The following is a 27,086-nucleotide window of genomic DNA, read 5'->3' as shown; positions in this document are numbered from 1 at the left end:
CAAGTGATGATCACTACCCTTTGAGTCTACAGGTTCAGTCAGTTCCCAGCCCAATACCATCTTCTAGTGCAGCTTTGAAATGAGAGTTCTGTGGGAGATTGTGTTAAAAGTCTTACCAGCTTGCTGTACCAGCTTGCTGCACAGCCATGCTGAGAGAAGGCTAACGAGCAAGCTGGAAGCATATAATCCAGGAGATACCCAAAAAACTAACAAGAAGGATTCCAAAGCTTTCCAAATCACACTTTCTTTCCAGCTGCAGATTAGCAGAATACATTTACCCAGTATTTCCTTATACTTGGAGGAAAGGCAGCTGGAGGAGTTTTAAAGTATGTTCCGTGTATCCTGCAGTTTCTGATCTACCCATAGAAGTGGACTGTCATGGCTTGGAATACCTTAGCAGCCATTCCTCAAGGAAGAAAATGGAGAGGAAGAATTGCCATGCACCCCACAGTAGATCTGATGCACATTGTGTCAGTTATGTCATGGGCCTTGTGAGCCAGCTGTATTTTCACCCAAAAAAGAGTCATTCTTCCTCAAGGGAGCCCCCTAACACCATGGCCCTTGTTGGTACAGGACAGTCATTGCAGCTTCCTCATCCATACAGCTCATCACTTAATCAGGAAAGGCAATCAGGCTGGTAAAGTACATGGTTTGCTTTTGGTAAATTCCTTCCTGGTCCCCTCAGTGCCTAGCAAAGATGATGATGATGCACTTAAGCTTTTTATATAGTGTCTGTCATTACATTCTCTCCCCAGTCAGTTTTGCCCTCCATCAAATTTTACCTTCCTTTTTGAAATGAGGACACTTGCAGAATTTCTCTCTCTTATTCTTTGTGACCATTGTAAAACAGCTCAAGCTCATCAGCTTTCCGATTTCATCATTATGCAGGCAAAGAAAGCTTGTCTATATCTCACAAACTCTTTGCTTAGCCTAGAAAGCCTTAAGCTGAATTCCATGCCTTCCTCCCGAACATGGTGGTTCCTTCCTTCCTGAGTTCTCAGCTTTATTTAGAAATCATCCATTTTTCATGGATTGTATGTCTCTGTGGCATCATCCCAAGCAATGTTGCTTAGCTTTCCAAAGTTGCTTTCCAAAAAGGCTGAAGACAGCTCTTCTGAAGACTCCAGCCATAACTTGCTGACTATCCAGACTTCCTCTGAATCATGATCTCAACTGAATTAATGGTCACTCTGATTCCAGCTGTTATCATATTTTGGACCAGTTCTCCCCTTTCCATGAGCAGCAAGTCAAGCAGAGAATTATTGCTTCTTAATTCCTCAAGGATCATTAGAAAATTGTCAGCAAACACAATCAAGTAATGTCCTGGACTGCTTGCACAACACTTCAGTCTTACTAGAAACTAGTATATTTTTATACTTAAAAGATAAATACCACATTTTGTTCACCTGAAATCATATGTTGCTATTTTATTTGAAGTTCAAAATGTAACAATCTTTTTTAAAAACAGGAAAGCAAAGCTTCCATCCCCCAGTGAATTTAAAACGAATTCAACAACAACAACAACAAAATAAGTGAATTATACCCTTCACTGACAGCATTCTGGGCTAATTCATACACAATTTACAAAAGCCCAGTATTTTAGAAATAACATCCAGCTTCATTAAAACTTATGGCTGAAGATGATTTGGCACTTTTCTGTCCTCTGAATTTAGATTAATCTCTTTTTTTCCTACAGTTCAATTAAGTAAAGGATGTTCTGATTTTTTTTTCAGGTTCAAATTTTGTATCAGACCAAAAGAAGACAATTTTTATCCACAGAAACACACGGGTTTTTTTTTTTTTTGAACAAAAAAAAAACCCAACAACCAAGTATTCAGGTAAAAAAAAATCCAGAACTTGAATGAAATACATTACTAAAAATCCAACAAAAATGAAAAACAAAAGAAAGTGGACAAATTATGGAAAATGTTCAATCATTTCAAATTTACCAATACATTCACCACAGCAAGTAAGTGTAGTAAAAGATTGTCATCAGCTTTATCATATGTACAATGAGAATGTAAATGTCTCTTATTTTGAAATGACTGTTCCAAATATTTTTCGTTGGCACAAATGAAAATCTGCCAGAAGTGTTGCCATATTATGATTGCATGGGTAATAAATTTCCTTATGTGATCACCATGTAAATTACCCCTGAGAACCTATTACAGCAAGAAACAGGTAGTTTTAATAGATAGCACTGCAGTAGCTGGCAATCATCTTAATTACAAAAAATTATGTGAAGAAACCTAATTATAAATGTCGCAATCAAGGGATCTATAGGGTTCAGTAGAATTATCAATATGATAATTAACTTCCCAAAATATTTTAAATCTTACTTGAAGTGGTCAGCAACAAATACTTTCCAAATATCTTCCCATTTTAAAGGCGGATACCTCAGCAAATCCTAAGGTATTGCATAGGTAGAGTGCAATCACTATTCCTTGTTTATAGTTAGGAAAATTGCTGTGAGTATTATGTGGCATTTTCAGTAGTTACACTTAAATCAACAGGCAACAATCAGCTACACAGACATTATTAAAAAAAAAATAACTGCCTCAGCCTCATCCAAGGCTCAAATCATGTCATTTTGAAGGTCACTGCTTCTCAGTTATAGAAGTCAGAGAAGAAACCTGGTCTCCTGGCTCTTGTTCAGGTATCTCTCAGTCCATATCATTTGTGTTCAGTGAGGAAATCTAGCAGCAAGAAGCAACTCTTAAAATCATTTTGTCTTTGTGCTTTTGTGCTTTTGTATCCAGGGTATCAGTGTAGCATATAAACTATTCTCACTTATAATTTAAGTTCATTATAGTCTCCTCCTTTTCTGTAGGCTGAAATAAGGACTTGTTTAGAGCTATTAAGATTTTTATTTAATTTTCTCTGTTGCATTTAAAGTCTCCTCATACTACTCAATGTCTTTATTCCTGCCATTGTCATCTGCCTGCCAAAGAAGTGATGCATGTGCAGCCAGCTTCTCCTGTCAATAGTGTCAGCACTATATAAAACCTTCATTAGAAAACACACTCATCTGGAATTCCAGATAGGAAGAACAACAGAGAGGAATATTCAGAATGTGCACTGCTTTCCCAGGCATTCCTTTTTTTCCCCCCCAAAAAAAACACTGAAAAATTGTTTTACTGTCAGGACTTAAAACAAAAAGGTTAACTTGTATAAGAAAAATATAAATGGAATAGGAAGACAGCTTTCTTCCAAAACAGACCTAAAAGGCACACTAATTACATTAAATATATATCTCACATGCTTCTTAGAGAAGATCTGCTCTCTTCTGGTTACCTAACTGTCATTGTCTTTTTTTTGTATTGCATCTCCTTCCTCCCTTCCTCTTCTTTCTTTTTAGTACAAGCAATTAAAAAGTTGTAATCAGCTACAAGGAACAGAAACGAGGGACTTCAAATGATAATTATCCATCACCTTACAGTTTTTTCTATCTGTTTAAATGATCTTTTCACTCTGAAGACACCTTTTCTCTTCTTTTGGATTTATTTCCTCTATTTTCTGTAATTTTTTTAAAAATTACTATTTTCTTTCAAGGTTGCAGTTTTTAAGCTTTATGAACATCCAGTATTATTGACACTGATGTCTCATTAAAAAAGGAAGCCTTCATCAGTGTAACCCAGATACTATTTTTAGTATTCTTCCTATATATAGACATTTTAGAAATTATGAGGTCAGTACTAACTCAGGTAAAGCCTTGATGGACAATTTAACGAAACTGAAGTTTTAACTCTTAATTGAAAAAAGTAATTTATTGGAGTACTCTAGGGAAAAATCATTTCAACTGAACACCTCATAAATTGAATGAAAGCAATGTTGGTTTTGCATCTCCAAAACGAAGCAGTAATTCTTTTACCCAAGACAGGGAAGCAAGATGTGGTTTCCATAAATTTATGACCTGATTAAAAACTCTATCATGATTTAGTTACTATGAATCTGTGTGATCCAACAAGTTAAGCAGCTTGAGATCTTAATCATAAACAACAAGAAATAAGAATGGCAAATTAGCAACTTATGTGTAAAAGGCTAAGACTCTTTGGTCTACAGAGTAGGATAGGCTAGGTAACCAAAACCAGCCCACATTTTAGCCTTAAACACAATAAATCTGTAAATACTGAAGTGCAGTACTAGACACTATGATGAAGGCTCATTTCACAAACGTAACATCTGTTGTCTTCTAAGTGAATGGTAGTTCTCTTTAAAAAAAACAACAAAAAGACTAATGTGCTGGAAATCAACCAAACATATTAAATTCTGCTACCATGTTTAAAAAAAAAAGAAAAAGAAAAAGAAAAAGAAGAAGAAGAGAAGAAGGAATAGGAGCAATTTCCAGTGGTCATTTTACTTTCATAACATTATCAAGTGCCACTCCATAGAATTTCCTTCTAACCTCCATACTTCCACAGCAAGATGTTTCACACTGTGATTCTCTAGTGGTTAGGAGACTTTTTTCAGTTTCAAACCTCAGTTTATTCACAGCTATTTACAGCCAAAAAAAAAAACCCTTTACTTTTTTATTTTCTTTTCTCATACTGTTTACTCTCCATGGCATTTATCTTTTAGAGTGTGTGTGCACAGAGCAATTATAGTGTATTTCAGCCTTACTTTCAGAGAACTAAACAAACGGGCTGTTCAGAGAGTATTCTCACAGACAGGTAGAAACACATGTACTGTCACTCCACCCATACCTGCAGTGAGCCAGATGAGTCACCAGTCCTGAGATCTGCCAGCTGCCCCAGTAAGGAACTATCACAGTTCATTCTTAAGAAATAGAAAGCTTTCCTCAGCCCCAATTTATGAGATCTTTCTCTTAGTTTCTATAACTGTAACAGTTTTAATTAAACTTGCATTGAACATGGGTGAAAACAACTTTGTGCTATATGCTGTCAGAAATTCACTAAGTGTTCTACCTATGTTCGTTATAATTGTCATGAAAGAAAACAACAAAAGAAAAGCATCTGACCTAGTGTAGTCATCCTCCACAAGCATGTGCTTTGGAATGGGTGAGTATCTTCCAGGTGAGATAGGGGCCAAAGATGCCTTGTACTCTAAAGTGCCGTTGTTTCCAGAAGAGAGTATATGATTTTCCATTGGTGGAGAATAAGCTGTTGGTAAGAACAAACATTTCTAGTTAGCCACTGTTAATAATAGCAAATGCTAATAGCAATAATAACAATAATGTGGGCTCATTTTACAGGAATTGAATCTTTAGAGGGATCTGAGTAAGAAAGAATAGATTGGGAGATTGCAAACAAATACTTTCTTCAATCAGGACAGACTGGAAAAAGGAAATATATGTAGGACAGAATGAGAATACAGAAGTCGAAATAAAAAAGTAAGAGATAAATGTGAGATGAGAGCAGGAATTTTATGGATGGCAAGAATTACATGTGGTAATTTAAATCTGTGATTTACTAAAGGTCCAGCATTTCCCAATATAATTGTAATTTCATTACCAATATAGATAGTATTATTTACAACATGGTAAATTTGTATATAAAATAGAAATACGATACAAATCTCATACAATTAATGACTAATACTGATAATTACAGGATTGTGCTGTATGACTCTGTGTTGGAGCTGTGGATTTCTTTATTTGCTTGCTTTTTGTTCTCAAGTTACTAGCAATAGCTGTAATCAAATATCTAGTTAATATAATTAGAAAAGGAAATGGCAAGTAGAAAAAACAAAGATGCATGCTTCTGCAATAAGCTACAACTAATTTTCTCATGAAAAGAATTCTTTCTAGTCTTATTTTCAGTCTTTTTTTCAGACGTTCAGGAAAAAAATGCTTCAAAGCCAAATATCTCTACAGGGAAAGGCCATTACCGTTTCTGAAATACACTGCACATGTAGGTGTAATGAAAAGTTCCCCAGGGATAAATAAATCTCTGCACCAACAGCCTGGGATAGGCTACTGCAAATCTTTTCAACCTTCACTCACACTCTGGATTTGTGTCTGTCTTCTCATACCCTGCTGATCTATAATCTGACATAATAAACACACAATTTTAGAACACCCAAATTATTATTTTAGAAAGTATTATAGAGCAGGAGATTGGATGGAGACATTCAGTGGTTTTTCTTGTTGTGCTTTGCTAAGATCCAGACCAGAATACTACTGAACAACCATAATTGCCATCTGTTGTAATATTTGCTAAGTAAATAGTTATCCTCAGCACAGTTGAATATACCACCTGATGTGCATGTTACAAAACCTCCCCTTTTATTTTTACGGAGCAGTTTGAATAAGGAGGATTACGGATATTATCTTTCCTCTCGACTACTTCATTTCACAGTAGCAATGTTCTGCAAATGAGCAGAGAAAATTAGTATCTGGCTTTTACTGAGAAAATCTACCTTTCCCAGCCTCTGGCTTCCTGGCTACAAGTGCCCTTAATGTTACTGGCAGAAGATCAAGACGAGTATAGATTAGTTGCTGAAGCTCTTTTCAAAAACTGAACTATCACAGTTTTTAGACAGAGCAAATAGTCCCTGTTGGTTGCAATTAGAACCCAATGCAACTAGATTTTACTGGACAATTAAAGGAAGGAAGGAAGATTCAGTGGTAAAATGGATAGACTAACAGACACTGTAAGTATAGAGAGCTGCAACTGAAATATTATTTTTATGAATGAGAAGGGAATGGGAATGTCTCAGTTTGGGAGCATCAAGACTGCCAAAAGGAGGCCTAAAAGAACTGAACATGTACCTAAATTCAGCAGTAGGTTATCAAAACCCAAAATAACTTCAACCCAAAATAACTGCAACTTCCCAGGACAACCTACTACCAAACTCAAACAAAAATTTGAGTTATTAAGTGATAATAGCAAGAGATAAAGGCTGAATAGGAATATTGGACACTCAGACTGGGAGACATAGGAAAAGAGAGGAAATCCACAGACAGAAGATTCTAACCACTTTTATCTCCTTAGGGCTACAAAATACGTATTGTCAAGGAGGATGATATATGTGTATGATATATACTTACAGCTGCCCAGCCTTGCACTTGGTCATTATCAGGGAATCCTGGCAAGCTCACATTTCTTTCTACCTGGATACCACATGCCAGTGTAGATGATTTGCAGTGCAAGGATACCACAGGCAGAGTAGAAGCAGTTTGTTTTAAAATAAAACAGCCAATCTCTCCAATAAAATCCTGCACTGAGCTTTACTAATAATTAAATGACTAAGACAACTCCATACAACAACTTTTCCTACATTATTGAAGACATTTAATACAATGACAAAGTCTTAGTCTTCAGTGAAGGAGCATTTGTTGAACATATATAAGTTCAAGGATAGACCAAGAATGAAGCAAAGTGAAACAGGAAGTTAGGGAGTGGACATACATGAGAAAAAGGCAGATTTATACAGACAGAGTAGTGACTTCAAATTCCTAATAAATATTTTAGTCAAATATCATATCTATTTTTCTCAAGGTTTTCACTAATTTTGTTTGGATGTTTTGCTGTTTGTACTGATTTGTCATTGTACAGAGGATTCCAGCCTACAAATTCAGCCATATTTCAAAATACATGTGAAGATAGTTGTCACTGTAATTATTACAAGAGTTACAGATTAATCTGATCACTTGGACAGTGGCTAATTTGAGTCAGCACAGTAAAACACCATCTACACTGTTACTTCTGCTGAAAATATACTTTAATAGAGATGTACTATTTATAATATTTCATAAGCATAACGTACTTAAGTGGCAATAAACATTTAATTTTTTGCAGCCTTCCAAGCTGTTTCATAACCTTTAATAGGATACATTGGACAAGCTATGAAAAAAAACACATTCATCTGATGAACTGATCTCTTACAGAAAATGAGTTCCAAATAGTCACTTACAGTGAGTAATGTCTGGTGGGCCATAAGGATCAGTCATGTAAATGGTGGTGGGCTTTCCAACTTTTAGATACACTACATCTGATGTGTTCTTCAGTATCGCTACTGCCTCTTCGTGGGTAACTTCTTCTAAACTATAATTATTTACCTTAAAGGAGAAATCAGACAAGTGAGTTAGAATGCAGCAACAAATAAAAACAATGACACTGTCTTGAAGTTTTCCCAGTGTTGGAAAACCTCAAAGAACAATGAAGATCATAGAAATAGTATTATAGCAGAATAGAAAATAAAGTTTTCTTAGCACATGTATATTCAAATACTGATGTAGTATTTTTGATAATCACAGAATCACAGAATTGTAGGGGCTGGAAGGAACCTCTAGAGATTATCGAGTCCAACTCCCTGCCAAAGCAGCTCCCTAGCCCAGGTTGCACAGGTAGGAGTCCAGGCGGGTCTGGAACATATCCAGAGAAGGAGACTCCACCACCTGTCTGTGCAGCCTGTGCCAGTCCTCTATCACCCAGAGAGTCCTTTGTAATTCTGTTGCCAGTATCATCATTAGCTTAAAACTACATTTTTTAAAAAATGAGTAACATAATATTACGTATAGAAACTGCCTACATTATTTGACCTACCATGCTCCTCTGTCCAAAACCATCTCTAGAATACATGGCTAGGATCTCAGATATACTTAACACCTCCAAATCTTTTCATCCATAGTATGTCATTGGCAATTGAAATAAAAAGAAATAAAGTAATATAAAGAATGAGAGAATGAGAGGATGTCTACAGGGTGAAGGAAATGAAAAAAAAGAAGAAAAGCAGTTCTGGATGGGAGAAAAGAGATTCTAAATGTAAAAGTTAATCCGTTTTCTGTAAAGACAGGAGAAAGATGCTGAAAATATAAGAGAATGAAATACCAGTTCTGTGCTCTGTTCAAAAATTCAAAAAGAATAATATTCAATGGTAAGAGGACAGGATTACAGATTAAATAGGGATAGAGGCAGTAAGTCTTGACTATTTATGCTTTACTGCCAAAAAAAGGAAATTCAAAGCAGAGCGTCAGAAGTGGTTTATTGTAGAAGGGTATACAAATTATTCACATGTAAATCCACTACATCTACTAATGTCAACAATAGGTTGTGCTCCTATGAACAGAATACTGAATGGTCCCTGCATTATAAAGTATACAGCTTGAATAAAGAAGTTACAGCACAGAGGAAAGAGGTAAAGAATGTAGATACAGCTTTCAGAACTGTGCTGTAAGGCAGAAGAAAAGGCTACATTTCAAGGTGAATGTCATACATGAAACATTTGACTGTGATTTAAAGCACTATCCTTCAACTTTTACAGTTATTACAAGGATTCCTTGTAAAGTTTATGCACGATGGCAGAAGAAGCTCCTCAACGATAGTGTAAGTATCCTCAACAAAGTACAGTACTATATCACCTACGGCAATACATACTTTCTAGGAAATTTGTTTTCAGTAAATTATTGGAAACTTGGCTGTTACATCAAACTGCTGGGAAAGGTACTAACTGGTGATTGGTAATTGGAAAGAAATCCTGATTTTATGAAGCACTAAAGGACTGATCATACTCAGATGATAATAGCAACAATAGAGAATGACTACTCTCAGATATCGTTAAATGCAAGGATTCTATTTAAATTTTGATCCTTGCATAATGCTCAGACTTGATTTAAGTTTAATTGAAACAGGAAGTGACAGGCTTATTATAACAATTTGACATGAAGAGCAATGATACAATCTAGCACTATGAAGAGAGTTGCTGACACCATATGCTGTATTTTGGCAGGTCTTCTATTTAAATAAAAGTATGATCCCTACATTCTATAAATTTCTCTCTCCTTTTTTAATGTCAGGAGCAGCATTCTTACATACGCACTTTTAACAAAGAAATATCTTTTAAATTACTAGACTAGTAGGAAGCAGAAGTGACTGAAAATTAGCCTCACTTAGTGCTGTATTTGAGATGTATACCATCTCAAGTACTGAAAATTCACACTTTTGCCAGTACGACTATATCGTTATCCTTCACCATTCCTCCTTCTCTCACTGTCTGTATATTACTTCAGAATCACAGATAGACTGGGGTTGGAAGGGATCTCTGTATCTGTCTGGCCCAGTCCCAAGGATACTAAGATAAGGGTGCCCAGGACCACATCCAAGTGGTTTTGGAATATCTCAAAAAGAAGGCTCCACAAACTTTCTGAGCTACCTCTTATATTTCATCCTAAATCAACAAGCTTTTTGGAGTAAAGAAAATATCACATAAACTACTGGTATACTTCTGTTTAAATAGAAGATGTTCTTAGTGAAAAAAACTAACAAACAAACAAAAAAAGCCAACCAGAACTAATAGAACCCTATATAAAATATCACAGCACCACATGAACATAGAAATCTTGAAATCAGTTTTTACAAACAGAAGGAATGATATAAGAAGGCACACTGACATAACAGGAAAATAATAAGAGAAAGAAATAGTATAGGATAAAGGAAATTAAAATACAAGTCCCTTCAAAGTGACGGGGAAAATAAGTACAAAATGTTGTCAAAGAGAAATAAAAAGACTAATTTGTTTTTTTTTTCTTCTAAATAGCATAATCAAACCAATGAGGTGTAAACACAAGCAAGAATTATTTGGACGTTTTCCTAGATTCGTGTTGAAAAATAAAGGCAGTGAGTAGTAGCTGAAGTGAAAAGCTTAGAATTCCCCAAAAGACTGTACAAATGCTTTAAAAAATAATTTAATTCACAAAAACATAAGTTGATATCAGAATAAGATCTCTGGAGGAATAAGTCTTTTTTAATTCATTTTCTCTTCTTTAAAGGAAAATTATTCCATTCCTGTATGTGTTAGAATAAGAAGTTTGATTCACTCAACTAATGAGACAATGAGGTGATCTTCAACTTGTCAGTGGTAATGTTTGCTTTAGTGCAATATTCTACTTCTGATTCAGAAAGTGGGTTTTCCTGAGAAAATCCTGAGTGAATGTTGGCCAGCAAATACTCACAGGTTGGCAGTTGAAAATCTAGAAATTCTGATGCCTTTTTTTTAAATTTACCATGATTTAAACATCTGTGAAAAGTGAATAGTTTTTCAATCAGAGAATCACAGATTTGCAGGAATTGGAAGGGTCTTCAAGAGATCATTGAGTCCAACCCCCCTGCCAAAGCACACACTCTACAATAGGTCACACAGGTAGTTATTCAGATGGGTCTTGAATTATTTCCATAGAAGAAGACTCCACAACCTCTCTGGTCAACCTATTCCAGTGCTCTGTCATCCTTATCATAATTAAGTTATTCCACACGTTTATTTGGAAATTGCTTTGTTTGAGTTTTAGGCCATTACTCCATGACCTGTTGCTACACAACAGCAAGAAGATCCAGGCCTTCCTTTGCCTACTGCCTCCCTTTAGATATTTGTAAGCATTAATCAGATCCCCCCTCAGTCTTCTTTTTGCCAGGCTGAACAGAAACAGGTTTCTCGGCCTTTCCTCATATGGAAGATGCTCCAGGTCCTTTATCAGTTTTGTGGCCCTCCTCTGGACTCTGTTGGGGTGTATAAACAGGAGGGGTAACGACTGTTGACTCAGGTGGATAGTGATAGGAGAAGGGGGAATGGTTTTAAACTAAGACAGGGGATATTCAGGTTGGATGTTAGGAGGAAGTTTTTTACTCAGAGAGTAGTGATGCACTGGAACAGGTTGCCCAGAGAGGCTGTGGATGCCCCATCCCTGAAGGCATTAATGCAAGGCTGGATGCGGCTCTGGGCAGCCTGGTCTAGTGGTTAGCAACTCTGCCCATGCAGGGGGTTTGAAACTAGATGATCTTTGAGTTTTTTTTCAACCCAGACCATTCTATTCTCAAGTAACACTGAAAACTATCTTGCTTAGCCTATAAGTAGTTGAGGACTCGGTGTCCTAAAACAGACCTGCTCTAGGCCAAGACAAGCAAATGTTAGTGCTTCAAAGACAAATGACTTAATTGACAGGCTTAGGATACTGTGTGCAGACAACATGCAAGTGACACTGAACTATAAGGACTGCTCTGAAAGTAATGCCTTGTATTTTATTATGTTAGCCCACAATGTCAAATGTGGATTTTGGTGGTTTGGCAGTAGTGGTTAACCCTTCCTGCAAATATTCCATTGCATTTTGTTGTCATGCAACAGATGGCAGCAGATTGACAGTTTGCCAAAATGGTGTCTGGCATGGAAGTGAGCAGCAGAGATGTGTCATTGAATTTCTTCATGAATTAAAAATGGCACCTATTAACATTCATCAACATTGGATATGAACACAGTGAGATGGTGGGTGGTGTGTTTCAGCAGTAGAGACAGTGATATGAAAGACAAGCCATGTTCTGGATGTCCATGCACATCTGTCTCACCACAAAATGAAGAGCATCTTGATCAGCTCATCTTTGTGGATCAGTGGATTATAACCTGGCAATGGTGTATGGAGTTGAATATAGGCTTCAGTGCATTGAAAATGGCAGTGCTGGAAAATCAAAAAGTTTGCACCAGGTGGGTGTTGACTAAGCTGAAGACTGAAAGCTTCAGTCAGGACAGAGAAGACAACTTTTCTCTCAAATAATGATAACATCGGTGCCCCATACCACTTTGAAGACTATGGAGGTAATTGTGTCTGAACCACACCCACTACATAGCTCAGATTTGGCACCTTCCGACTTCCATCTGTTCTTGCCAATGAAAGAGGGACTATATGGGTAACATTTTCCTGCACTGATGCTGTCATACCAGCTGTAAAACAGAGGGTGAGATTCACTGGTGGAGACTTTTATGACTGCAGTCTGTAGGCTCTTGTTTATTACTGGAAAAAATGCACTGCTAATGGTGGTGACAAAGTTGAAAATCAATGTTTCATAGCTGAAAATCTGTTCTACCAAATAATGTTGTTTTCTTTATATCTGTAGTATTTTACATGAAAATAAATAGGAGGCATTACTTTCAGAGTAACCTATGTATACTGAATCCTAATTTGTCAATCACTTTTACACTGATTTTGTTTTTTTTAAAAGAATGTTTTGTAGGCAATGAATTGGTATGAGGATGTCATACCTGCGTAGGAACAATCAGACAATGAGTATCATGAGAAAGAATTAACTAGAGAGCTTATAGCTATGGTTCCATCCTAACAATGATTACAGCAAATCTACCTTTGAATGCTAGATAAAGTATTATAAGTCTAAAGCCAACCACAGTGTAAAGTTCAGAGCCCACTGCTCCATCAGAACAGATACAGCCAATGAATCCCCACAGCTGGCTCAGTACTAATTCATTCTCCACCTCATAGAATTACATTTATTCTGATGTGCTTCCTTTCTGCTAGCCAATCAGTACAACAAACAGATTAGGTACTACCTGTTCACACTGCTCGACCTTTGTTTTAACTGATAATGTCTACACTTCATCAGTCTGCCTGAGTGAAAAATTTGTGCACCAGGACTGATCTGCGATAACAGAGAGAGTGGATAAAGTGGCATCTACTCTTTGCATGTTTTAGGGGGATTATTTTGGGTTATATGCAGTTGGGCTCAACAGACAAAACACCTGTTTGTGAATCCTTTTGGAGAGCATCTTCAGTTGTAGTTTATTTTAAAAAGGATCACATTTGATTGGTCTCCTCAAAGGTCTTCCCACAAGACAGTGAAAATCTGAAAATCACTCTAAAAATCATTTCTGTTCTGAAACAAATACTAATGCAGATGCACCTTCAATTTAAATGATATACTCTGACTACTTTAACACAAATGATCCTGCATCTATGTGTGATCTGACAGAAAATGATGCTGGTAGGGAATCTTGTAAAGCACAGTTTGGCAGCTGTAAATAGCAACTCATCACAGCCCTTTGAAACCACCCAACAGTATTTTTTCAGCACAGAATGGGCTTGGAATCAAATACGAACATCTGGAAAAAGAAAGCAGCTCCTTCTTTCTCCTTATGGTTTTAGCAAGAAAACAGTCAACTAAAATCTTGTGTTATGTGACTAGCATCACTTCTCATTAACACACACAGCCCTAGCATGTCTGAGCTCTGACTGCACAGGCGAAAAAGCAACAGGCTAATAGATATGGCCCAAACATTCACGTTTTTTGGGAGTAGTGGTTTTGAAGAGTTAATAGAATACTTATAAGAGAATAGTAGCTTAAATTCTATTCTTTTAGAGGTTTTCCTGAAAAATAACTTGCTTCCAGCTACCAATGTTTTGCATTACTAAAAAAACAGTTTTATAGTTACTTCTCATTTACCCATTCCATAAACAAGCAATTCCAAGGTGAGATGATAACATCAGATAAAAGAAAGTAATTACAGCTCTGGGGACAACTAACAGCAACCTCCAGTGTTTACAGTCATCAAGCTAAGCTTTTCAGAGTGGCTTGTTGTAATGAGGAAGACAACAGGCCTATGTAGAAACAGTTAGAGGGAACAAGATGCCCAGAGTGGCTCTACAAATTCTATCTTAGGATGTTTTTGAGACGCAACTGTATAAACTCTTATCAGCCTTGCAAGACTGTAGAGCTAAAGATGACTTTAGCTGGAGGTCGGACTAGAAACCTCCTGTGCTTCCTTCAGCTTGAGTTACTGTACTAGGCTACTTTGCTTCTGTCCAGTGCAAAGATAAGCAGCTTTGTCGAGACACAACAATACAGCCATATCCTCACTGTAAGCATTACCATAGGTATAACTTCCAGAAGTTTCCTACTAGGTGTAAGTCTCCAGAGCAGAGCTCTGGTTTGTTCATTTCACATATACCTACGAAACTCACTGAGTTCAGTTTTTGGCTGGAGCACTCTTAAGCTTCCTCAAATAATTTTCTTATTGGTTATCTCAGAATTATCCCACATTGGAGAATTTCCATGTGGGAGTGCTTAGGATAATAAGCTAGAAGGCAGGCTTAGTACCACTGAAACATAACTGCACAGATAAGCCCTTGTATGATTTCAAAATAATCACAATGCTCAATATTTACATAATATATCTTGTGAATGCTTAACACACTATTAGCAATCTGAATTTAATAACTGTAGGGACATCAAACTGTGAAATGCTCAGATGGCATCTCATTGTTTTACATTTCAATATTAGTTTTGATTTTGCAGCATCTCTTTTATTACATCTTAAATTCTAATGCATTTTATTTGCATGTTCTTTGGAATCTGAAAGCATTTTACCCAAACTTATCAGAACACAAACACAGAAAAGAAACAATCATTCTGGCAGCTGCTGACAATCCTACAAGAGTAACAAATTCTAGCAGATTTTGCAGAGAAGTGATGGAAAAAAGACAAAGATTGAAGAAGCATGCACTGCTGAGAAGAAAAACAATAAAATGTTGAAATATTTAGTAAACAAGGAATCAATGAAGAAGCCAAAGTCCAAACAGGTAATAATAGCAATACTGTGTTGATAAAAGCAGTAAGATTGATGAAAGAAAGCAATTCTTTTCACAAAGGTACATGAAGTAAATGGTATGAACTGACAGATACTATCTAAGTAAGAAAAGAAAAATTATTGAAGGTATTCAGTAAAATCTGAAAATCAACAAATTAGAAAGAAATCAAGGTGTCTTCTTGGAGAGAATCAGAAATCATAGCTTTTCATCTCCATGAATTCTAGAAAATGTAAGGGTTAAATTGTACATTTTGATTATTTTTCTCTCATTTCACACAGTGATAAAAGGAGATAACTGTAAGTAATGAACTGGTCAAGACCAAAAGAAAAATGTCAGGAATATGTGACATCAAACACACAGACAATGACATCTGGTCATTTTCAGAGGTCAGATGAAGGAGAATGAATGGGTTTCTCTGCAGTGATGTATAAAATCACTATTTTTCTACCAAAATACAAGCTAAGTGATGCTCAGAGAGGGAATGAAGAATTTTTGTATCTATGTTTTGCAGATATTATTTATTTCTTCAAGTAAGGAGGAAGAAATCTATTATATGGCAATATAAATTTGCAAATAATATAAGAATTGTTCAGAATTTCTCATCGCAGAAAAAAAACAGCAGCTGAATCCAAGTGGATTTGCTACAAAGCAGAAAATAGCAAATACAGAAAATAAGATGTAACTCTGGTGAATACAAATGCACATTTCTATAGAAAAACAAGCCAAAAAAAAAAAAAAAAAAAAAGAGCAGGGACGAATTCCAGTGTGCTGAGAACTTGCAAAGAAGAAACATCAAGAAATGTTAAGTTCTAGTTTCATTTTGCTTTGAGTTTGATAACACCATTTGATCTTTAAGTTGTTTCATCTGCCTGTATGGGTTAATTAAAAAAGGTTAAAGTCACCAAATCCAGCCACTGAGTAAAGTGCCTTTTATGTTCTGTTTAATACCCTGAAAATGAATGGTCATCTTCACATATGACTGGAACACAGCGTCCCTAGCTGAATAAAAAAAAACAACATAGTTTTCTTATAGAAAAGAACAGAGATGTAGTTTTACAGGCAGAAAAAAAGGTCACAGCAGTTTTTCAAGGCTTAGATATTGTATCGTAAAATGGAGCTACTGCAGTATAATTTTTTTCACATCAATGAATTAAAACCTATTTATGTTCCTGCTGAATTATTTGCAAATGCATTGACACGAATACAACTTGACATAGATTAACTTCTGCTGACTCACCATAGTCAGGATTTCCCCCTTACAAGATATTAAACAAACTCTGAGGGTGGGAAATAATTATCTAGAGGGAGCAATGTATTAGCTCCTCAGATATTAGGAACAATTTCCCCAAGTGAGATCCATCGGAGAAATAAGAGCACTTTAAGAAAAACATATATTTTATAATATCTACATGGAGCATCTACATGAATCATTCATACATATATTGAAATACAGGTAACAGTCAACTGACAGTGGCTACAAAGAGAGTTGTTGCATCTTTCTACTTTCTTACAATGATCAGTAGAATCAATTGTGTTGCAATGAAGCCCTTATTATTATAGAAGCTTTGTGGCACATTTTGACTAATTGCTGATATGCATAATGCATTTATTCTCTTAATTAAATGACTGTCACAGTAATACAATGAATTGCTTTTTCTTCACAAAATGTTGGTTTTCCAATATAATATTATTGATTAGTTATTACTGATAGTCTTGGAAAAACATATAAACAATGGGGAAAAAATGAAGATAACAGAAATATAAAAATTATTATAGAAGTTGTAATGGTTAACTCCGGTACAGTGTATAGTAAATAAAAGTACCTATATGAGGCAACTTCCAGCCATGTAAAATGCAATTTAAATTTGTCACACTTACCATAAGAAGTCTATCCCCAACCTGTAACCTCCCATCTTTTTGTGCAGCTCCTCCATCAATAATCTTGGTGACATAAATGCTGTTGTCCCCAGGAATGTGTTGGTTTCCTACTCCTCCTGCAATACTGAAACCGAGACCTAGAGAACACAGAAAAAAATATATTAGCACTGCAAAACATAACACTAAAGAGAGAGTTCAAGGATAGTACATTAATCTACTGTACATTTGCAATATCTTTTTTTAGAAAAACAAATAACACAATGGATATTTGATGGATCAGTACACCCTCACCTTACCTGGAAGGTAAGGGATGTAAATGAATTACTGAAATTCTTTTTAATATACAATTATAGGATATCAGACAGAAAAAGAATCGAACTAATGATTCTACAGTAATGTCTTGTGCTCAGCAGAGGCCAGTAAAACCTGAAGCTTGGACTTTATTTTGATAAATATAAGTATAAAAATATCAGAACTTATCACAACAAAATGCAAGGTATTCTTGTCCACAACATCTGAAAAATACTGAGAGGCATACTGTAGATTTTATAAGTTTCTGTAGTGCCATACTGAAAATGAAAATGAAAGATAAATGGTGTAGATATTTGAATTTAGTTCTGCTTTACATGTTTTTCTAGGGCACAAACATCTTTGGCTTTGGATATATAAAGAAGAGACAGTCATTTTCACACAAAATTTTCTCTTTTTATATATATATATATATAGCTTTTGCTTTTCCTACTTTTCCCATCTTCTGACACACTACATAAACAGAAAATCATTTCTCACACTTATAACAACATTTTTATCTCTCAATTGGAGAAAAGACAGAAACTACTGTGTCCTATTTCCATAAAAAATCTACTTTGTGAGATTAATTTTTATAGATCATATATCTAGTGGGAACTTCCACCAGAACAAATAAGCTGTTACTGACAATAACATGCTTAGATTATTGCTTCAACCAGTTTGCTTTTAGCTGCGCAGAAAAATAGTATCTACATAGAGAATTATTACTAATTTTATCTATGAAATACATGGTGCTTAGTCATTCTTACAGCAAACATAGCAGGAATAGCTTCAGCCTCAGCAGTGAAAATACAATAGGAAAAAATGAACGGCCTGGAACTTGGCATTTTATCGCAAACCCACCAGCTGCCTGCTTGTGCCCTAAATTTAAGTGAGGGTTTATTTAATACAAACAGGTTTCTTTAGCAGCTGTAAGGTGCAGAGATAAGATTTTTTTATTCACTTAAATCTTTTCGAAAAATTATGTTTTGTTTTGTTTTTTTTTTCTCATTTTATTTTTGGTTGATTATTATTTTTAGCTTAAAAGAGATGTGAGGTCAGATAACATAATGGACTCTTAATGGATACCATCAAAACAGTAAATTCAAAATGAAACTTCTGAAATTATATCTCAAATTGAAAAACTACTTAATTAAGATGGTTATTAACAATACACATAAAGTTAATTCAGAAATATGAGATAATTAAAATAAAGCTTTATTTAATTTCCAGCTAATGCTGGTGATGACTGTTACTATTTGTGTTCTACTTCTGGGACAGCTACAAGGATAAAAAGATTATGATTTTTTCTGCATGGATGAATTTGCCCATTACTCTGTGAGTGCTTTTGAAGAAACAAAAAGATATTCTAAGAAAGCACCAAGAATTAAATATTCTTTAAAACTTCAGCTGTGGACTATGAACAATGTTTGAATACTGTTCCTTGAATGACATAATTATCATCCTTTTGAAAAGAAACAACAAAACTGCATATCACTACACCAAATAATACCAGTAAAATGAAGCTCTAAGAGAGTCAATGAGTGGGCTAGACTGCAAGTGCAGAGCTTCCTTCAGCTCCACTGCTCACCTAAGGCACAGCTGTGGGAAGATTAGTTTCAATCTTCTCCTTTATTATGACTGTAAAGGGCAAGATCATTTCTGGCTATATAGCTATGCTATATTTCATGTGGAGGTGTTCCTAACTCAGCCTGGTTTAGTGTAATAGAATTATGGACCACAGATTCCATTTTCTGCAGTGCCAACAGGGACGGTGGTGTTTGCTGTTTGCATGGTTCTATCACAACTGACATGTGAAACTGAAAAAAAAAGAAAAAAGAAAAACAAAAAGGATCGTCATTACAAAAGTGAAGTTTACAATGATGAAAGCTATGCTCTGCTTCTCTCACAGACATAAAATATAATCATGTTACAATGCATGAGGCTATATTTTGTTTGTAAGCTGGGTCTGCCTTTGGGATCCACATAGGCAGCTCTGAATATGAAAAAGCATAAAAGAACTGAAAAATGCATAAGGAATTACTGTATGAGAAAAGTGGGGGTAGGCAAGAGAGGAAGGAACCTGAGGAAGAGATTTTCCATGTCTTATTTACAGAAGTATTTAAGCACTGGAATAGGCTCCTCAGGGAAGTGGTGGAGTCACCATCCCTGAATGTGTTTAAAGACTTTGAATGTGATGCTCAGGGACATGATTTAGCAGTGAGTTGTTAAAGTTAGGGTAGTATAGTTAGGTTGTCATTGGACTTGAGGATCTTGAAGGTCTTTTCCAACCTGAGCAATTATATGATTCTATGATTTTATTACAGTGTATTCTGCTTTGAGACCTCATAGCTTTCCTACCTATAAAAATCTTGGTCCACTGCCTAATCATACTTACATGCCTTAAAGGATTGCTTCTTGGGAAGAATTGTGAATGGAACCTTGGCAATACTTACTTTTACTGAAATCCATTTGGTTAATTGCTAGAACATTAGGAAACTAATACTACAATAAAACTTTAGGATAGGATTCATCTGGACAAATGATATCAATCAAAGTGCTCATCATCTATGACAACTATCTGTGCTATCTTTATAATCGATAGAAATTCAGTAAAGGCTTTTAGAGCATGATTCACCTGATCTCTATGGAGAACTGAAAGAAACAAGATGAATCATAGGTTCTGAAGGGCTGAGGACTGGATGTGGGAAGAGGTAGGTGGGAAGATCAGTGACATGCAGGTTTACAACCCAAGTTACATTCTCACCTCCAGTTATACTGAGTGTTTCTGTTTTGTTTCAAGGCCTGGAAAAGATTTCTGGATCTTTCTTTTCACTGGCTACATCAGGTTAGCCTAAGAGATTTTTACTCTACTTTGAACACAGATAACAGTTGAAACATATGGATCAAGGTATGTTCTCTAATCTCAGTCCTTTTCATTGCTATGTTGAGTTGAAAAAGTCAAAACAAAATAGCACATTTAATTGCAGATCCTTCTTCTCAACTCCTGTTGTTAGGAAGACTTTGCCATCAGAATAAAGATCAGGAGTCTGTTTGGGAATAGCCCTTTATCTCACTTCCTACTTTCTTCACGCACAATCTGCTTTGCAGCAACACATAAGCTTGGACTGAAAGCCTAATTTCCTCATAATAGCAATTAGATGGAGAAAAAGAAAAGGTTTTAATAAGAGAAGAAACAGAATTTGGTTTAGTAACAGTGTACATCTATGCCATGCTTCATTTTAGTTAAAGCTTCTGTAGGCACATATACATATATAGGTCAATGTGTAAAATAGGCAAGATGAATCAAACTCTAAACCAGGCTGCTCACAGCCCCATATAGCCTGGTCTTGAATGCTTCTAAGGAAGGAGCATCCACAACCTTGCTGGGCAACTTATTCCAGTGTCTCACCAACCTCACAGTAAGGAATATCTTCCTAAATCTAAATCTAAGTACTAATTACTTTTATTGTAAAAAGCAGATATGGAGACTTCTTCTATGATTAGTCCAGGAATGGATACATGATAATAAAACCTCTATATGATAATGAAAACGATCTGTAAGACACAAAGCACATATCACTTTCCAGTAAGCAGAAAGGGAGCCTGGAAGACAAACTGTAGATAAATAAAATTAGGAAAGATGTTCAGTTAAATGAAAGTCTTATTAGTAACCCAAATTAAATGTTTTGATTGCTTACATTCCATACAGATTATCAATTCTTTTTTAATCCAGAAAGTGGAAAGAGGGTTTTAGAGGGTAAATTCAACACGGGTCTCACAGTCCAAGCTGAGAAGCTCCAAAAAATGGAGCAGCCAAAGGAAGTCAAATTTAAGTCATAAACTTAAAATGTTATTCAGAACCACACCAAAACAATGTACTATAGAAATATAAAATGGGCAATTTCCGATTGTTCAATTCCTGGTTTTATTCTATCGTGTCTTGGAAGAAAATTTGCACGAAAGCACACGATGAAGAAATGCCTCCATCAAGCCTAGAAGGTATGTGTTCTGGTAAGAGAGCAGCACAGGTGTACTGATGGCAGAAGACCCTGTACTGTAACAGCAGGACGTTGGCAAGAAAGTTACAGCATGTGGCTGTATCCTTGGGACAGTAGGTAATACCACTGAAGATGTGTATTTGCTAAATGAATTAGAACAGGCTGTGAGCAGTTATTTTTCCTGTCTTAGGTAGACCGAATAAAGCAATACTATAAACATTCCCTGACCCTGGTAGACTCCTAGATATTATAAAACATCTGCTCAAAAATTAGTTCATGGTCAAGAAAATGTCAAGAGATGTTGTAAGGGTTCTGTGTTCCATGTCTTCTGTCACAGAAAAATGAGGCAGACCACCTCAGTACACTCATCCTAGGATTTTTGGGGATATGGACAAAAGGTAAGTGAATGAAAGGTAAGAGAGAACAAATAAGTGGGTAACTTTTCTAGAAATTTCACAAAGACATATCCTCTCTCTCTTCCCAATGACTTCTCATCAAGATTTTACAACCATTTTCTACAATTGTATGAAATCTGCTCCAGAACACTGTAAGAACTCAAGATTTTGTGAGACTGTTTCAAGCAGCAAACCGAAGCTCACACAGTCACGAAGTACCCAAACAATAATTTGCCCCATCAAAAACCTTTCTGAGCACCACTTGGAAGTGATGTGGGACACCATGCTTATACCACTCTCTAGTCAACAACCCATAAGGGCAGTGAGCAACTCAAATGGAGGCATTGTCCTTCTACAGGCAAACCACCGATACAGAATTTGATTACAGAAGTTAGAATTGTTTTATTGTTAGGATTAAGCTTCCAGAGCCCAATTACATGGTGTTTAATTGTCTCTTCCTTTGAGAAAAGATGAATCTTCTCATGAATTTATGAAACTTGTAACATGGATCAAGGAACCCAAATCTCTAATCTAATTCCACTTACAGGGAGGAAAGGAACATGGATAATATAAAATGTGTTCACTTATAATAACTGATTGACTTGTTTTGACAGCTAGCACAGTTCTATCTAGAGCCCTATAGATAAACAAACTGAAACAAGGTTAGCTATAAGCAGAGAATCAACAGGGAATATCACCCTTCCCTCTTTTGCTCAAATTTGTAGTTGGCAATTTTAGTCTTCCTAGAGGTGAGATATATCACCTCATAATTGTGGGAGTTTAATATGCTTGCTATAGATCTGAATTATGATTAATGTTCATTATTGACAGCAAATTCCTTTATTACTTATTACACTCAAAACTTTAATATATTACACAATGAAAATTTAAATGTTTCACAATACTTAAATAATTATACAAGGAGGAAATGATTTTCCTCTACAGAGCTTTATTTCTATCTTTTATTATCGATACCATGGATTAATTCCTGAGAAATTACTAATCCCAGACACAGAATATATCACTTTTCCTCCATCTTCTGTGCTGTCGAGGTAAATTCAAATATCAATTCATTTGAGTGAGTTATAACAATTGCTATTCCTGAGTCATGTCACAGCTCATATCAGGAGTTAGAGGAATAAAATTTGACTACATTTTGTTCTGTGGATAAAAAAAATCAGTCTAAAGTACTGTATGATTCATCAAATTTTAACTAATATTCATAACATGCTTAAAAGCTGACTACTTTTATTGCCATCATCAGTTTTCTTTTTTCAGACCTGTTCCCAAATTGCTTCAGAGTGCCCTTTGTAATGAGCAATTTGGAAATAACCTCAACTGGGAAGGAGGTCCTGTGCCCTACAAAGCTGATCATTAGCCAATCTCTCTTTCTAATGGCCTCAGGTTAACATTTCGAGTATGTTCCTTATTGTCTTTGACATTATTTTGCAGAAATATGTTGTATCTTCAGGTATTTCCCCGATTATGTCAGATAGAATAAAGATGATGTACAGTGCCATCAGGTAAGAAGAATATTCTTTGAAACCACCTTACACAAGCAGAAAATTACTGTCCCCTTCATGCTCTGTAGATCATTATATACTCATGCCTTCAGCTATTTATCCAGTAGTTGTTACACAGTTCCTTTGTTCTAGCCCACAGCCACTTTTATTGTGATTATGTTTATCAATCCCAACATTCTGTCTGTCTGTGCATCAGCTTTCCATACTACTGGACCAACAGAGATACTAGGTATCAGTACAGCCTGTACTAAGGTTGCAAGTCAAAAGCATGCACAAGGCTTCCACTAAGTGTTGCCAGCACTCCTATGGCTATAACTTAACACTGCTTCTGCTTGGCAGTTGTCATTATCCAGCAAGAAAAAAAAAATGCTTCCATGCATGTCGGTACTGTTCATAGAAGCATTAATGCCTCTCTCCAAAGGAAGGAGCTCTTCTGCCACTTCATCAGAGAGGGCTTTGGGCTTTGTTGCTTGGAAGAGATTTTGGGTTGGACTAGATGATAGTAGTGATCTTTTCCAAACTTAAAGATTCTATGTTTCTCTTTCGGAGAGTTTAGTAGAAAGTAAACTGAAAAGTTCACCTCTTAAACTTTTTAACTGCAAAAAATTTATACACTGCAAATTCAAATATTGAAACAAATCTTAACAAAAATAATATCCATTTTAACTATTAATTTAATAAACATACATTCATACAGCTGTCCAAAGGACTAAAAGCTTGGAAAAATACCACCTAGGAATGAAGGAGAGGCTGTGGCTGTAGCTTCGTTGGTGACCCTAGTGGTGAGGTTGGCAGGCTGGTTTTTGTACCTTTGATCGTTAACTACCTACATAAGCTTGCAATCTCTATTTCAAACGTAACTTAGTGCTATTTGTGCCATCAGGGACCACACATTAGTTTAAAATTGTGCTGTCACACTGCTGCCTCCTGTTCCTGTTTGGCAGAAGGCCCTCAGCCTAGCATTGCTTGGAGCTCACTCTTCTTCTGCATTGTTTCTTTGGATCCAAAGGGTTTATCCTAGTCTTTTGAGACAAAAGTCAGAAATGCAGTAGACTTAACAATGCATTAAAATGTCTTCTGGATATTTCAGGGATTTTTTCTGGATTTTACTTTCAGAAGTAAATTCATTCAGAAGCAATTCAGAATTAAGAAGCAATTTTATACAACTACAACCCTCTCCCAACTGCTTTTTTTTTTTTTCGTTCCTTTGGGTGGCAAAATCAAATATTACAGTAGAAAACAATGAGTTACAACAGCATGAAAGGAATCTGTTGTCAGAACACAGAGTTACACTCCTTGGCTCAGAAAAAGGTTGTTTACATTGCTTTCAGGAGAGGAGATGATGGGGAAGAGAGATTACAATGCAAATGTTAATGTACCTGCAAGGCAGTGAGAGCAGGTTCAAGAACAATCACACAGTAGATACAGCAGGTAAAATGTTGTATTATCATAACTGTAAAACAAATCTGCCTATAATCTTTAATAAAGCCTTCAAAATATATCTTGTTAAATTGCATTTGTTTGTAGAAAATTTATAAAAATTGTTTAACATGCAGATGAGAATAATTCCTTTTTCCCATTCACTTTTGCAGTTAAATGTTTTCCCCATTATGGAGTTTTTGCCTGCATATAATTATCCCTAAAGGCATATTCTCTCCAGATGTAATTGAAAAGAAAAGAAACAGCAAGCTAGGAAAATACACTGAAAGGCTCATTATAAATGGTGTTTATTCCATATTTTTAGCTTTTTTTTTTTTTCAAATCAATTTGAAATAGATTTCTCAGAAAGCAAAGACAACAAGCAGTGGTCTAATTGCACAATGGGAATTCTCAAGAATAGTTTAACATTTAACTCGAAAAGGCAATATTCCTAATTACTCAGAATAAGTTGATTTTTAAAGCAGTGTTGAGGATTCAAGTTCCCTAAAAATCATATTAAATCAGATTGCCACAATTTTACCAAGTTAAATGCAAAAAAAGACAGAAAGTGATTTTGGTTTTCATATACTGACATTCTAAGAATTATAGCAAGCAGATCAGTTCTTTTAGGACAAATACACCAAGTCCAAACATTTTATGTTAAGGACATTCAAATTATGCTTATGAAAATATGAAAATTAGTGACATAAAGCAGAGAGATTTGAAATCTGCCATTTGGGAACAGGATTAACTGCTTATGATTTTATTTTTTAAAATATCTTCTCTCTCATTTCCATGCCAGGTTTGCATATGCCTACTCTGAAGCTGCATATTCACACTGATTTCCTGTTCACAGAAGAAGTTTCCACGCATTTTTGGTGCACCCACAAGTACAAACAGTATTCCAATCCAGTCATCAGAAATTTGAATTTCAGATGAAGGAAGACATCATCTAGCTGGCTGCCTTTGTCATAGGATCACTTACAGGGAACAATGCTGAACATTGCATAAGTGACTTTGGAGCTGAATGTCAGCTTAACTATTAAAGACAATCCCTCTTTTTTGTTGTTCTTTTCTATTTTTTCTTCTCACTCTGTTTCTGTATTAGGAGCATTTTTGTTGAAAAGGATTTTTGGGGTTTTGTCCCACCCTCTGCCAGATGCCAAATTGTGGATGAAGCAGCAAGCTGCTCTAATTGGCAGCAAAATCCAGGTGGAGGATTGCAGTGTGTGCTTTTAAGATTATAATATACTCATCTGAAGACTCACTACTGCCAAAAGAGGTAACTCTTCTCCCTGCCTTTGGCCATGCTTCCCCAGTGCCTGCCCTGTGATAGCCATGAATATTTCTTAGTCAAAAGATTAGCAGCTCTAAAACAGCATAAAAACCAAGACAAATGGATCTGAATTACAAAACATGTGCGTGTACACTACCACCTACAGCAACAGGGACTGACAGCTGGGGATGGTGTTGGGTTTCACGTCCCTTTTCATGGTAGCACAGATTTTTGCCTCTCACTTTAGAAAGGTTGTGACTGCTATGGGGAGTAGTATAATGACTCGGATGTAGGACTAGAAAATGTTCTGAGCAAGTCTGCTGACGATACTAAATTGGAAAGAGCTGTTGACCCTGTCTAGGTTGGAGAGCCCTTGCAAAGAGATCTCGACAAATTACAGGGCGGGTTTGCCCAGCAAACCCAAACTAGGGGATTCCGGGACAGAAGCTGAGGATGGGAGGCCAGAAGTATCTGTTCAGGCTAGCAGTGCACCTGAAAAATTCTCAGTGAAAATATGCCATTAGAACATGAAGCCTATTGGGAAGAAAGGGAACAATAAAAATGCTCTCCTAAACTTGAGAAAGAAAAGTTAGCAATTACAGCTTTGTAATGCTCCTGAGGGCTAAAATAAGTCTGATATTGCTATAAGGGAAAAAAGGGAGAAATAATGGTGCTTATTCCATATTTCTCCAATTTTTGCTCTGACAGGTATATTGGTACCATGAACATTTCCTGTTTAGAGAATGAAATATAAAACCTTAAACTCACCCTTTCAGAGAAGTAACGGGCTTGAGAAAGCTTTATTTACTGACCATCAGTTGCCCGGTAAGAACAGCATTTAACTCAGGGACTGTTTGTGCACATGGGTTGAATGCAGTAGGAAAGCTTTTATTTTTTCTTTCCTAATACAGGTTTTTAAGACAACTGGCTACATTACCATAAATATGCTTTTGTAGTTGTACTTATTTTAACTGCATCCTCTGT

The 27,086-nt window shown here is 36.0% G+C and overlaps 1 protein-coding gene across 6 annotated transcripts in view; it reads right to left on the bottom strand.

The window, feature by feature from the left end:
• DLG2 (discs large MAGUK scaffold protein 2) overlaps positions 1-27,086 on the bottom strand; it is a 1,006,374-nt gene that overhangs the window by 269,443 nt on the left and 709,845 nt on the right. For all 6 annotated transcript variants that reach the window (XM_065729952.1, XM_065729947.1, XM_065729948.1 and 3 more), the window contains 3 exons: positions 17,201-17,337; positions 7,876-8,020; positions 4,979-5,120 (listed from right to left, as the gene is read on the bottom strand). In XM_065729952.1, coding sequence (XP_065586024.1) covers positions 4,979-5,120; positions 7,876-8,020; positions 17,201-17,337 — 424 coding nt within the window. The remainder of the gene's footprint in view (positions 1-4,978; positions 5,121-7,875; positions 8,021-17,200; positions 17,338-27,086) is intronic.

Source organism: Cyrtonyx montezumae, unplaced genomic scaffold (assembly GCF_038088225.1).
Source record: "Cyrtonyx montezumae isolate F1298 unplaced genomic scaffold, pur_monq_1.0 scaffold_12, whole genome shotgun sequence".
In the NCBI taxonomy this organism is placed as follows: domain Eukaryota; kingdom Metazoa; phylum Chordata; class Aves; order Galliformes; family Odontophoridae; genus Cyrtonyx; species Cyrtonyx montezumae.
The sequence above is the reverse complement of the archived record's forward strand: the minus strand, read 5'-3'. Positions and strand labels throughout refer to the sequence as shown.